The sequence below is a fragment of the Pseudorca crassidens genome, chromosome 4 (genome assembly GCF_039906515.1).
Source record: "Pseudorca crassidens isolate mPseCra1 chromosome 4, mPseCra1.hap1, whole genome shotgun sequence".
NCBI lineage: Eukaryota > Metazoa > Chordata > Mammalia > Artiodactyla > Delphinidae > Pseudorca > Pseudorca crassidens.
This window is the reverse complement of record NC_090299.1, coordinates 52,761,718-52,777,281: the sequence shown is the minus strand read 5'-3', so window position 1 is coordinate 52,777,281 and position 15,564 is coordinate 52,761,718. Positions and strand designations below refer to the sequence as shown.

General features: G+C 35.2%; 1 protein-coding gene across 8 annotated transcripts in view; it reads right to left on the bottom strand.

Annotated features, from left to right (window-relative positions):
• The window catches only part of TBC1D19 (TBC1 domain family member 19), a 162,670-nt gene that overhangs the window by 63,777 nt on the left and 83,329 nt on the right, over positions 1-15,564 (bottom strand). For all 8 annotated transcript variants that reach the window (XM_067735679.1, XM_067735683.1, XM_067735685.1 and 5 more), the window contains 3 exons: positions 10,843-10,915; positions 7,450-7,488; positions 5,821-5,933 (listed from right to left, as the gene is read on the bottom strand). In XM_067735679.1, coding sequence (XP_067591780.1) covers positions 5,821-5,933; positions 7,450-7,488; positions 10,843-10,915 — 225 coding nt within the window. The remainder of the gene's footprint in view (positions 1-5,820; positions 5,934-7,449; positions 7,489-10,842; positions 10,916-15,564) is intronic.

Here is a 15,564-nt window from a genome sequence, read left to right as displayed (position 1 = left end):
ACTACAAATACTGCAATAAATATCCTCATGCACATATGCTTTTGTATCTATGGGATAAACTGGCAAAGGTAGGATTGTAGGCTGAAGGCCATATATATATATATACACACACACACGCACATATATCTTTAGTTGGACTACAAATTGCCTAACTACTTTCCAAAAAAGTATCAATTCAAATTCCCACCAGCAACCCATGAGAGCACAAAGTTTACCTATATCCTCACCATTTTAACTTTTCCATGGATGAAAAATGGTTATCTTCCTGTTGTATTAATTTGCACTTTCCCAAATACTAATAAAGTTGACATTCTTTCATGTGCTTACTGGTCATTTGAATTTCCACTTCAATGACTTACATATTTTTCTATTAGATTACATTTATTTTATTAATTTGTCAGGCTCTTTATTAATAATGAGGATTAACCTTTTGTCATTTGTGTTACAAATACTTTTTCTTCAAATTAATATGTGTTGTTTGATTTTTGTTTATGGTATTCATTGACAAATTTTAAAAAAATTCTTTATGGCTTTGGATTTTCTTGCTTCCCTTAGGCAAGGCTCTCCTACATCACATGTTTATACAAATATTTTTCTAGTTTTTTCTAAAATTGATTTTTTTTTTTTTTTTTTTTTTTGCGGTACGCGGGCCTCTCACTGTTGTGGCCTCTCCCGCTGTGGAGCACAGGCTCCGGACGCGCAGGCTCCGTGGCCATGGCTCACGGGCCCAGCCGCTCCACGGCATGTGGGATCTTCCCGGACCGGGGCATGAACCCGTGTCCCCTGCATCGGCAGGCGGACTCCCAACCACTGCGCCACCAGGGAAGCCCCTAAAATTGATATTTTTAATTTAAATGTTTATAACCTACCTGGAATTTATTTTTATATATGGTAAGCCAAAGGTCTGAGTTTTCTTTCAGAAGGATGGTTATCAGCACCCTTTATTAAATAAACCATGCATTTCCAATTGAAATAAAACTCCAACACCTCCCTATCAGAAATAGATTCAGCAGGCAGAAAATCAGTAAGGTCGAAGTTGAACTCAACAACACCATCAATCAACTGGATATGATGGACACCTGTACACTACTTTATCCAATAACAGTAGAATACACATTCCTCTCAAACTCACATGGAACATTCACTAAGATAGACCACATTCTGGGTCATAAAACATAGCCTTAACAAATTTAAAAGAATAGAATTCATACAATGTCTGCTCTCAGACCACAGTGGAATTAAACTAGAAATCAATAACAAAAAGATAACTGGAAAATCCCCAAATACAGGGAGATTAAACAACATACTTCTAAATAACACATGGGTCAAAGAAGAAATCTCAAGAGAAAGTTAAAAATATTTTGAACTAAATGAAAAGGTAACTTATCAAAATTTGTGGGATGCAGTAAAAGCAGTGCTTAGATGGAAATTTATAGAATTGAATGCATGCATAAATTAGAAAACAAGAAAGATCTAAAAATCAATAATCTAAGTTTCCACCTTAGGAAACTAGAAAAAGAAGAACAAATTAAATTGAAAGTAAGCAGAAGAAGAGAAATGATAAGAATTAGAGCAGAAATAAATGAAATTGAAAACAGGAAATCAATAGAGAAAAAAATTGAAACAAAAAGCTAGTTCTTTGAAAAGATCAATAAAACGAATGAGCCTTTAGCCAGGCTAACTAAAAAAAAGAAGAGAAAGGACACAAATTACCCAAATCAGAAATGAAGGAGGGTACATCACTACAGATCCTATGGACATTAAAAGGATAATAAAGGTATATACTATGAACAATTCTCTGTCCACAAATTTGATAACCTAGATGAAATGGATCAATTACTTGAACAAGACAGAATTTGCTGAAACTCACACAAGAAGAAACAGACAATCGGAATAGGCCTACATCTATTAAAGTAATTGATTTAATAATTAATAAGTGTCTAAAACAGACAGTACCAGGCCCAGAGGGCCTCATTGGTGAATTCTACCAAACATTTAAGGAAGAAATTCTGCCAGTATTCTACAATCTCCTTCAGAGGACAGAAGCAGAAGGAATACTTCTTAATTCATTTTATGAGGCCAACATTACCCTAATACCAAAGACATTATAAAACAAGAATTTATAAAATATAACAATTAGCAATAATATAATAGGATATTTCAAGAGTATTTTGTATAAGCTTTGGCAAAATAGATATTTAACAGTAATAAATTATGATTATAAAAAGCAATCTTTGAAAAGCAAAATAGCCCAAATTTTTAGCATCAGAGAATATTTAAATTTTAGTGTATGTATCTATTTTATATTTTATGCAGACTTACACACTCTCTCTTTAACTAAAGAAAAAAGGAAATATACTCTCAGGAAGTCAAAGAACTCACAGAACATTCCTAACAGTTTATACTTAATTGTTCATTAAGCATTTAGATGAGCTGACCATTTCTAGACGCTGTACAAGATACTGACTTTACAGATGATGAAGAAGAAAAAAATCCCTGTCCTCAGGTACTCAATCTAGAAAGGGAGGCAGCCAAATAAAGTAAGAAGTATGGTATATGTTTCTCTGTCTTTAGGTCTTTGCTCCTGCACTGGTTATGGTGGGAGAAAAATGAAGTAAGTATCTAAGAGTAGCAGTGATGGAGTTGGGAGAAGACAAGGTAGAGGAGATATTAGGAAGGCTTCTCAGAAAAGGTGATGGAATAAACTGCACGTGAAAGAAAAGTAGAATATCCAAGAAGACAAAAGTCTGACAAGGTTTTTTTTTTTTTTAGGTGGGAAGAGAGATAATTCAGCATCTCTTGGATGACCACAAATAAATTGAGGTAAAGATTATACCTTTTCTTTTAGATATCATGAGTCTGATACACTTTCAGACCATGTATTAGAGTTCTGCAGGAAACTGGAAATAAAGGTTTTAGGCTTAAGACAAAGTTTGGTTGAAAACAGAGTTGAAGCCATTATGGAAAAGGTGACTGTGGATGAGACAGTCCAGGGAAAATGTGCAGGGTGAAAAGAGGATCAAAATGGAATTCTGAGAAATACAAGCACTTGAGGTCTAGCAGGCGAACCCAAATGCAGACTTAAAAAAAAAGAAAAAAAGAAAAAGAGGGAAAGAAGAACTAAGAAAACAGGATGAACTAAATTAAAGACCAAGAATATTTCAAGGGCAGAATAGATAATAGTATCAAATGCAGTAGATGTAAAGACTAAAATGTATCCACTGTTACTTGGTAACTTTAGCTAGGACAGTTATAGTCATGTAGTGGGGTGTACGCCAGACTATGGTAGACTGAGTGATTAATGGGATTAAGGAAGTAGGAGCATCTAGCATAGACTTTTCTTGCACAAGGTTTAGATGTAAAAGTAGAGGCAAGAACAGGTGCTGATGCAAGTAAGTTTACAGGTTTGGTGGAAGGAATTTGAATGAGTTCCTTCTGATGACTTCTGTTTTCTCTGGTTAGGAGAAGGTGAGATCTTTTGCTAAGACTCTGAAAGTGGCTGAGGAGAGTGAAGGACAGAAACAGGCACTGGGAAGACAAGATGAGCTGACCAGAAAGATCTAGGATGGTCAGGCATTATTGCAGACCTTTAGGTCAGGTTGTGGAGAACCTTATTGTGAAATCACTAAAGGAAATCTTAAATGTTAATACTCATCTTGGCTATCTTATCAGTAAGCAAGAACCTAGAGCAAAGTATGAGACAATTTTCTACTTTTAATTAGCAAACTGAAATTAAGCAAAAAGATTTAAATATGAATGTTTACTAAATATGGATATTTTGATCCAGAGATCTAGAGAGCTGTAGAAAAGAAAATATATAAAAGCAATTCTTTAAAACTTATCACATATTTTCTTAAAAAGAGAAAAAAATCAAAGTTAAATAACGTTCTAGTAAAAGTACTAAATAAATTAACTGCTAGGAACTTAAAGCATTAAATCCCAAGTCTTTCTATTGAGGTAAGATTTTAAAAATAGCTTTATGAGTGTGAAATTTGAAATATTCCATTTATCTAACTCCTCAACTATGATGCATTTGTATGTGTAGCTTATTTTAAGTGATTGGAAAGTAATTGAACAAAAAGTTCTGATAAAGTATTCTTCATAAGAAGTAGGTATTCTCCCTCTCTCTGCCTCTCGCTCTCTCCCCCTCCACCCTCTAATGTACCACCTACAACAATTATTTCGGAACTGCTATAGTTTGTTCAGGTCACACATTTACAGTGAAAATAAGTGTAAGTGATAGAAAATGTTTTATTCAATAAAATCAAGATTGCCTTCTGATAATATTAATTTCTATTTACAGATTTGCCATTTTGAATATAGAAAATCAAGATAACTTAACTCCAGAATTCAAGTGTAAAAACTGCCTTTGAACTTTATACAATCATTATCTGGGATTACTACTTTTATTCTACAACTATACTTCTGGAAAAATTCTAAATCTATTTCTGAAATGGTAGTAGTTAGTTCCTCTGCAGAGACAGGACTTGCTAACTTAGCTCCTGATCAGTGAAGTTGGTAGGTCATCTACACAGGTCAGGACAAGAACTACTACCTCTTCTACAAGAGTTGATACACTCACAAAAAATGCCCAGTGCACTCAAAACTGTTTTGTAAACTGTTACTTTTAAAGTGTCACCTCAAAACATCAGTAGTATCATTTGGTTTAAAACTGCTCTAAAATAAATCACAAGGTTTATTCTTTCAAAAAGGAAGCAAGTGATTTTTGATAGTGCTGTTCAGAGCGGGAGATTTAAAATACACACACACACACACACACACACACACACACACACACAAGCATGCACACATAATTTGCAAAGGTTACAGGTGTAGTTTTTATAATATATGTTAATAATGTTTGATTTTCTTAAAAACTGCATTATTATAAATTATAATTAATTTATAACATAATTACATGTAATATGTAATTACTATTGCTACCATCAATGGTGACCTGTTATATCAAGTACTGTGTTAATAAAAGACTCACATAGATTTCATTTAATTCTTTCAACCACACTGGGATATAAAAATTATTACCTATATCTAAGTATGGGTAAGTTGAAGTTTGAAGAAATTTAACTCACTCAATGACTTATTTCAAATAAGTTGAGGGAGCTAGGAGTTGAAACTAGGTCATATGATTCTAAACAAAACCCATGTTTTTAACTGCTAGGTTAGGGAACTATTAGTTTGCTATTTATTAAAATCTTTAAATAGATGACTTATAGGATCAGTGGGCTTCAGCAAAAAAAAAAAAAAAAAAAAAATTCTCCAAAATATTTCAAAAAGAATCAATGTCTTACACTTGTTTCTTTGTTGAATCTATTACCTGTCTTTTGCTGATTTCTCTTCATATTCATTTTATTTCCTAAAATAAGATGTTCTTATACTTAGAAAAATAACATTCCCACATAATCTGTCAATTTTTAAACCCATAAAAATCATGCATATTTTGAAAGCAACTGTAGGGACAAAGTAGTCATTTACGTATATCAAGCTGTCTATCTTTATTTCTCTCTATTATAACTCCCAGTTCTACCACACATCTTCACTGATCTGAATTGGTGGACCCCACTTCTTAAGATTTTACTTATTGTTCTGTTGTATGTATAGGTTCACCCTATCCAACTAATTATTAATAACAAAAACGTCTATGTTAAGCACACAGTGATTAAATTATATGTTAATCTTATCTTAGAACTCTAAACTACAGTGAATTTGAAAATTAAAAAGGGAGTAAATATTAGACTAAGAAAAAAATATTTCTACTTTGAAAAACAAATATCAAATCTGGCCCATCCTTTTTCTTCTTACCTCAGGTTGGCTGGAAATATTCAAAATGAGAGCCCATAATTCAGCTCTCAGTGCTGTGGGACTTCCTTGTCTGATATACTGTTGAGCAGCAGCACTATCTTGTTCTGATAGAACTGTCAAAAGTATATTAAAATCTCATCAGAAAATTCATAATGTAAGAAATAACATTGAAATCTTTAAAAATCTTTTGGGAAGCTAACATTTCATCTTTATGTCTAACATAATTGCATCATATCTTGACAATCTTCTTTTACTCTCAGATTTTTGATGTGGTCTTATTTACAGCCCTGTAAGTTTCAAGCTGTAAGCTCCTCCACCTCCTACCCCACCAGGTGAAAGTTTTTAATGTAGGTACCTTGATTTCACTGTGCTTTAACTATAGCTCCATGGATGTGAAACTTGTGATGCGTATGTAGAATAATTTTTGGATTTCATCATCACATGAAGTCATAGCTACAGAAACCCTAAATTTCTTATGCATATTCTACTAAGTCATGAATGTTCTAGTATTTGGAAGTGGTATGCTATTTGAAGTATTATGACTGAGAATTCTAAAGAATGTAGATATCCATTCTATTCGATGACATTTTAGCTATCTGCCAAAATCAACAGAAGAGAGGGATTTTTAAAGAAGTAAAAACAAAAAAGATCTGATAACCTTTTAAAAAGGCCAAAAATTATTCATAAGCAGTCAAGTTCACAAAATTAATATATTATCCTTTTGTTTTCATCTTTATGTTAATGAAAATACTAGCTATTAAGTCTGGAAATTAAGCCCCCGTCCAAAACAAACAAACAAAACCAAAAAATAAAAACAAAAGAAGAAATACTAGACAACTGCTGATATTTGTCAAACAGTTTTGTTTTCTTATATTTTCTTCTTAAAAGAAAAAGGAAAAAAATCTTACACTAAATGAGAATGAAACAAAGGGACCACATGATAACTTGCAATTGTGTTTAATGAAAATATCAAATCTTACAAATGCAGTCTTCTAAATAAATAGGATTCTGAAAAATTGAACTAGGGAGTTTAGAACATGATAATATAATTGCCATAGAAGACTTATTCTGACACAAGACTTACCTGCACTTCATATTTCAAAGACAAAACAGGATTTATAAAAATAAGGAAAAGAATCTTAAAAAGATGGGGAAAATTTGTTCTCCAGAACACTAACAGCTGCTTCAGTTATTAAGCCCTACCATGGTGAACAGTCGCTGGGAAGTGTGACAGCTATTATTCTCTCCTGATGCAGGAGCATATTCCTATTAACACTAATGAGAAGGGTGTGGGCACATCAAAGAGAGAATGTGGCTCTTTGATTTTAAAATGAAATTCTACTGTTGAATGGATTAAGCTAATATCCTTGAGAAATGCGTGCCTGCATTTATCATTTCCTTTTTAGTGAACCATCTGTGTACTTCTTTACCTGACATTTATTGATAAAGCCAAATTGATGCATTTCCCCTCTTTATAAAGATTCCCATTGTTTTATCTACACTGTTAAATTTTATTCCTTTTTAGGTCTTTAGCTTCTCAGAGATTAAATTTCAGTTGAGGGTATACGACACATTTACTTGAGACTATCTCATTTTCAGAAATTAAAATAAGTATAATCAAAAGCTTACCTTTTTGCCCAATACGTACATGCTCATTTTCAAAAAGTTCTAAAAATGATAAAATAAATAAAATTATTAGACACAAATATAATCAGCCACATTTAGAACAATATTATGTAAATGTTTTCTGGTGTTGATGCTTTTAATTATTTTCAAAGCTGAATGGCTCTCCAGGAAACTATAAGAATATTTATCTTTATATGTGGAAAAATCTTTTTTCTAAGTTATTTCAAGTTTGTAGAAATGAAAAGGAAATATATTTAATCAGAAGAAAAGATTGATAAACTAATTTTCTTTGTTAAAATAATACAGAATATCTTCTCACAACACAAATGTTTGTCCATTCATCTTTGACTTTTTTTCTTAAAAACAAAACTTATTGATAGCTTTATTTGCAAATCCCTACTTCTACTCTAATCTACCATGAAAGCAAATCTAATAAAAGTCTTAATACTTTATAGGAAATCCTACTATACAAATGCCATTTAAAAAGACTGTATGGGAGAAACAAAGATTTGTCTTTAAAGTACCAATCATAATGGAAATAACCTCCTAAACTAGATCATATTAAAACCGAGAAACATCTGTTCATCAAAAGGTACCACTGAGAGTGAAAAGGTAAGTCACAGAGAGGAAGACTGTATTTGCAATACATATATCCAGCAAAGGACTTGTACTTAGAACATGTAAAGCACTCCCGGTAAGTCAATTTAAAAAAGACAACTGTCTGACACAAATAGGCAGAAGCTGTGAACAGGTTCTTTACAGAAGAGGTAATCCAACGGACCAATAAACATATGAAAAGATGCCCAACCACATCAGTCACCAGAGAAATGCAATTAAAACCATTATGAAATACACACCCATCACAATGGCTAAAATGAAAAAAGACTGACAATTCTAAATGCAAAGGAAATGGAGCAAATGAGCTTCTCATACAAAGGTGGTAGGAGTGTGAATCAGTACAGCCATCTTGGAAAACTGTTTGGCAACATCTACTAACACTGAATATATGCACGCCCTACGATAGCAGCACATCGCTCTCAGGTGCACATCTTATACCTATGTGCACCAGGAGACTTACACAAGAATATGCACAGCAGCACTACGGATAATAGTCAGCCCCCTATGTCTGTGGATTCAACCAACCACGGATTGAAAACATTTGAAAAATAATTCCAGAAAGTTCAAAAAAGCAAAACTTGAATTTGCTGTGTGCCAAGCACTACACTGAATCTGTGTGAATGAACTGATGTGTTGGCATACCCTGCTGTAGTCTCCCGCCATTTCATGGATCCTCAGTCTCCAGCACTTGTGCTTGAGTATTGTTCACCTTGTGTCTCGTTTGTCACTTACGTTGTGTGCACCCTTTGTTACTGTGAAAAAATGGCTCCTAAAGAGCAATTAAGTGGTCAAAACAATCCCTCAAAAGCTATGTAAAGCAATTATACTCCAATAAAGATGTTAAAAATAATAATAATATTTTTTTAAAAAGCTAAACAATCCCTCAAAGGCTAAGAGGGAGCGTTAAGTGCTATCTCTCAACAAGAAAATTAAAATCTTAGATCTTTTGAAAAGCGGCATATTTCTTGCCAACGTGGGCCATAAGGTCAGTAAGAACAAATTGAGCATTTGCAAAATAAAGCAGAAAGAAGCTGAAATTTGTGGAAGTGTTTGTGCTGCCCCTACAACAGCAAAAGTGGTCTCTCATTCATGACAAATTGCTCGCAAAGGCGTCAAGTATGTGGCTGGAGGACATGTCACAGAAGCATATCCCTGTTCATGGCAAAATGATGTGTGAAAAAGCACTTAGCCTCTGTGAATACTACTGTGACGGAGTTGAGGAGAATGAAGGAGTTTAAGGCTCATAAGGGATGGCTGGCTAACTATGTAAAGTGCTACAGCCTCAAGAACTTAGAGATCATGGGAGAATCAGCATTGGCTGATGCCAAGGGAGCTTCAGCGTTCTCAGAAGAGCTCAAAAAACTTATAGAAGAGAAAGGCTACCTTCCAGAGCAAATCTTCAATTGTGATGAAATGGGCTTGTTCTGGAAGATGTCCAATCGTACTTATATCCATAAGACAGCAAAGTAGGCCCCAGGGTTCAGGGCCTGGAAAGATCATCTTAGGCTGGTGCTGTCTGGCAATGCAACAGGTCACGTGATCAAGCCAGGCCTCATCTACTGAGCAAGCAATCCCCAGGCCCTCAAGAACAAAACCAAAAATTGCCTGCCTATGTTCTAGCAATACAAGAAGGCTTGGGCAATGGCCATTTTGTTCTTGGAGAGGTTCCATCAGTGTTTCATTCCTGAAGTAAAGGGATGAAGAGAAGGGGCTGCCATTCAAGGTCCTCCTCATAACTGACAACATTCTCTGCTTCACTGGCGAGAATGTGGACATGATGTTCCTGTCTCCTGCAGCAGCACACTGAGGTGAATTAACACCTACCTTGCCTTCAGGACGTTTCGTGCTGCCCCTGATGCTAACCCTGACTGAGCAGCATTATTGATTTACGAAAGAGCTTCACAACTGCAGGTGCAGTTTTGCTTCCCGCAGAGGCTGTAGATGCCTTAAGTCCTGAGACCGCCGATGCACGCTGGAGGCAGTTCTGGAGTGAGGTGATCAGTGATTTCAGGGGCTTCTCCACTACTGATGCAGAAGTCAGTAGTATTTTGAATGTTGCAGGGGAAGTTTGGTGGGGAAGGCTTCTCTGACATGATTGAAGACAATGTTGAGGACCACGCAGAAGAGCGTAGAGAAACCCTTACCAACAAGGAACTTGAAGATCTGCTGAAATCCTCTAAAGATGATGGTGATGGTGATGATCATGATGCAGAAGATTTAGAGGAGGCAGAGCCATCTATCTGGACACTTGAAAATTTTGCAGCAGTTTCTCAAGTATGATTAGAGAGAGAACATACATGTGTGTGGAAGTGGGGATGGGAGTAGCAGGAGGGGGAGGGACAGTGTGAGGAGGCAAGAGATGAGACCTGAACAGTAAAAATAGTGGTTATCCTTGACACAGGGGATAAAGATTGAAAGATGGTAGGAAGGGGCTTCAGTTTATTGATCTGGGTGGTAATTTAGTTAGGTGTGTCCAATTCATGAAAATTTATTGAGCCATTCTCTTAGAATTTTGCCAACAAAATGACTTACATATGTCTAATGAGTTTTCAAAATTATTTTAAAGACCCTCAAATAAAAAGACAAATATCTAGTTGAACTCTAATAATTGTAACATGTAAGATTCTATTCAATAATTAATAGCAACCAAGGAGAGGCAAAAAGCATGTTAGTTGTCAGATATTAAAAAAGTTACTAGATTAATTTGGAAATGGCAAGATAAACCTTAACCTCACTCTCATTTTCATTTAGTATATGCCATATGGGAGAAATACTAACCAGGAGGCACTTGTGTAGAGTCATCTATACCAAGTTGCCCTGCAGTTAAGCCAAGTTCCACAAAGAATTCTTTCTGAAAAATAAAACACAGAATTACCATGCATCTCAGACTTTGCTGCACATTATTTTAAAAAAATCACCTTCACCTAAACATCAACTTAAATGAAAATTACAATGTAAAATAAATCTTTGCTTCATTCAAATATCTAAAGAAGAAAAGAATATTATTGAACTTTTAGATAGTAATGCTTTAGTCCAAAATTTTCCCTTTTTAGGTAACAAACTAATCAGTAAAAGTAAGGAATAATTATTCTGAGGAAAGAATAATAAAATTTAAATCTCTCCTGAAACATACATACACACACAGCATATGTAGCACTTAGCAATTTTATTTTCTAAATTCATTGTCTAAAATTACCAATATAATTCTGTATCTGTGCTTTCTATGGTACTGTACTTCACTCAGCTCTTAATCAAGTAAATACTGCAAATATCCAAAACAACTTAAATTAATTTTTAAGTAAAATTAGACTACCAAGTACTCTGCTAAAATAAGAATAAATTAGATTTACTCTCCAGACTTCCTCTACTTATCTAGTAATGTCTAAGGAAAGTAATCATGTTTGTCTGTTGTTTTATAAATATATAAAAAACAACCCCATAGTATTCACATTATTTTTATTCCCTAAGTAATTAAATATTTCTATTAATATTTGCCTCAGTGTTTTGTTACTATTCTAATTGCTAAAACCAAACTCCCTTCTCCTTTAAAATATGGAATTAGTTTTAATCCTTCATAGTTATCTATGATTATTTAAGTTAGTGATTTATTTGCGTCCCTCATAAGACAGTTATTCAGCCTAACACACATTTCATTTCTGTATCAATTTTAAATAACTGCCATTATATTTCAATTTTTAACTAAACTAATTTTAATCTATACTTTTAAAAAGCACTGCAACTTATGTTACCAATTTTTAATGACTCAAGTGGTAAAAATTCACTGCTTTGGATATTTTTTACTCTATGTCAGTAGGTCTGGTCCCTAATCTCAGATTTCCTTCTCTATGAACATGTATTACCTTTTTTCAACCTGTATCAAAGAATATAATCACACCATATTGAAATTATCTTTTTACTGTCCATCTCCTCATTAGCCTGAAGCTCTTGGAAGACAGAGACTATCTCTTACACACATTTGCACCTCCTGTTCTTAGCACAGTGCTACGTGACACATAACAGTGGGGAGTCAGTAAATAGTGAACCACACTACTGAGTTCTAGTTCCCACCTGCTGTCTCTACAACACTGAATTAGTGAACAGGAATTAGTCAGCAACTTCTCTTTAGAGTTAATAAATTTCAGTTTCAAGAAATTCCCTTTTGGCAAGAAAGGGGTACGGGGTTAAGAGACATAGATTACTACATATAAAATAAATACGCTACAAGAATATATTGTATGACACAGGGGATATAGCCAATATTTTATTTTATTTATTTTTTAATAGATCTTTATTGGAGCATAACTGCTTCACAATACTGTGTTAGCTTCTGTTGTACAACAAAGCTAATCAGCCATATGCATACACATGTCCCCATATCCCCTCCCTCTTGAGCCTGCCTCCCATCCTCCTTATCCCACCCATCTAGGTCATTGCAAAGCACGGAGCCAATCTCCCTGTGCCACGCTGCTGCTTCCCACCAGCCAACTATTTTACAGTTGGTAGTGTATATATGGAGATGCTACTCTCACTTCGCCCAGCTTCCCCCTCCCATCCCATGTCCTCAAGTCCATTCTCTATGTCTACCTCTTTATTCCTGCCCTGCAACTAGGTTCATCAGTACCTTTTTTTTTTTTTTTTAGATTCCATATATATGCGTTAGCATACGGTATTTCTTTTTCTCTGTCTTACTTAACTCTGTATGACAGACTCTAGGTCCACCTACCTCACTACAAATAATCAACTTCGTTTCTTTTTATGGCTGAGTAATATTCCATTGCCTATATGTGCCACACCTTCTTTATCCATTCATCTGTCGAGGGACATTTATGTTGGTTCCATGTCCTGGCTACTGTAAATAGTGCTGCAATGAACACTGTGGTACATGACTCTTTTTGAATTACGGTTTCCTCAGGGTATATGCCCAGTAGTGGGATTGCTGGGTCATATGGTAGTTCTATTCTTAGTTTTTTAAGGAAACTTCATACTGTTTTCCATAGTGGTTGTATCAATTTACATTCTCACCAACAGTGCAGGAGGGCTCCCTTTTCACCATACCCCTTCCAGCATTTGTTATTTCTAGATTTTTTGATAATGGTCATTCTGACCAGCATGAGATGACACCTCATTGCAGTTTTGATTTGCATTTCTCTAATAATTAGTGATGTTGAGCATCTTTTCATGTACCTCTCGGCCATTTGTATGTCTTCCTTGGTGAAATGTCTGTTTAGGTCTTCCTCCCATTTTTTTAACTGGAGTGTTTGTCTTTGAGATTGAGCTCCATGAGCTGTTTGTATATTGTGGCGATTAATCCTTTGTCTGCTGTTTCATTTGAAAATATTTTCTCCCATTTTGAGGGCTGTCTTTTTTTTTTTTTTTTTTTTTTGCGGTAGGCAGGCCTCTCACTGTTGGGGCCTCTCCTGTTGCAGAGCACAGGCTCCGGACGTGCAGGCTCAGCGGCCATGGCTCATGGGCCTAGCCGCTCCACGGAATGTGGGATCTTCCTGGATCAGGGCACGAACCCGTGTCCCCTGCATCAGCAGGCGGACTCTCAACCACTGCACCACCAGGGAAGCCCTAAGGGCTGTCTTTTTGACTGGTTTAAGGTTTCCTTTGCTGTGCAAAAGCTTTTAAGTTTAATTAAGTCCCATTTGTTTAGTTTTGTTTTTATTTCTGTTACTATAGGAGGTGGGTCAAAATGATCTTGCTGTGGTTTATGTCAAAGAGTGTTTTTCCTATGTTTTCCTCTAAGAGTTTTATACAGTGTCTGGTCTTATGTTTAAGTCTTTAATCCATCTGGAGTTTATTTTTGTGTATGGTGTTAGGTAGTGTTCTAATTTCAGTATTTTACATGTAGCTGTCCAGTTTTCCCAGGACCGCTTATTGAAGAGGCTGTCTTTTCCCCATTGTATGTTCTTGCCTCCTTTGTCGTAAATTAGGTGCCCATATGGGCATGGGTTTATCTCTGGGCATTCTATCCTGTACCATTGATCTATATTTCTGTTTTTGTTCCAGTACCATACTGTCTTGACTACTGTAGCTTTGTGGTATTGTTTAAAGTCAGGGAGCCTGATTCCTCCAACTCTGTTTTTCTTTCTCAAGATTGCTTTGGCTCTTCGGGGTCTTTTGTGTTTCCATATGAATTGTAAAACTTTTTGTTCTAATTCTGTGAAGAATGCCATTGGTAGTTTGATATGCACTGCACTGAATCTGTAGATTGTTTTGGGTAGTATAGTCATTTTCAGAGTATTGCTTCTTCCAACCCAAGAACATGGTATATTTTTCCATCTGTTTATGTCATCTTTCATTCCCTTCATCAGTGTTTTACAGTTTTCTGAGTACAAGTCTTTTGCCTCCTTAGGCAGGTTTATTCATAGGTATTTTTTTCTTTTTGTTGCTGTGGTAAAGGACACTGTTTCCTTAATTTTTCTTTCCGATTTTTTGTTGTTGGTGTATAGGAATGCCAGAGATTTCTGTGCATTAATTTTGTATCCTGCAACCTTACCAAATTCATTGATGAGCTCTAGAAGTTTTCTGGTGGCATCTTTAGGATTTTCTACATATAGTATAATGTCATCTGCAAACAGTGACAGTTTTACTTCTTCTTTTCCTATTTGGATTCCCTTTATTTCTTTACCTTCTCTGATTGTTGTGGCTAAGACTTCCAAAACAATGTTGAATAAGAGTGGCGAGAGTGGACATCCTTGTCTTGTTCCTGATCTTAGTGGAAATGCTTTCAGTTTTTCACCATTGAGTATGCTACTTGCTGTGGGTTTGTCATATACGGCCTTTATTATGATGAGGTAGGTTCCCTCTCTGCCCATTACCTGGAGAGTTTTTTTCATAGATGGGTGTTGAATTTTGTCAAAAGCTTTTTCTGCATCTATTGAGATGATCATATGGTCTTTATTCTTAAATTTGTTAATGTGGTGTATCACATTGATTGATTTGCGTATATTGAAGAATCCTTGTATCCCTGGGATAAATCCCACTTATCATGGTGTACGATCCTTGTAATGTGCTGTTGGATTCTGTTTGCTAGTATTTTGTTGAGGATTTTTGCATCTATTTTCATCAGTGATATTGGTCTATAATTTTCTTTTTTGGTGTTATCTTTTTCTGGTTTTGCTATCAGGGTGATGGTGACTTCGTAGAATGAATTTGGGAGTGTTTTTCCCTCTGCAATGTTTTGGAAGAGTTTGAGAAGGATTGGTGTTAGCTCTTCTCTAAATGTTTGATAGAATTCGCCTTTGAAGCCATCTGGTCCTGGACTCTTGTTTGTTGGAAGATTTTTAATTACAGTTTCAATTTCATTATTTGTGATAGGTCTGTTTATATTTTCTAATTCTTCCTGCTTCAGTCTTGGAAAATTGTACTTTTCCAGTTGTACTTGTCCATTTCTTTGTGGTTGTCCATTTTATAGGCATATAGTTGTTTGTAGTAGTCTCTTATAATCCTTTGTATTTCTGCAGTGTCAGTTGTGATTTCTCCTTTTCCATTTCT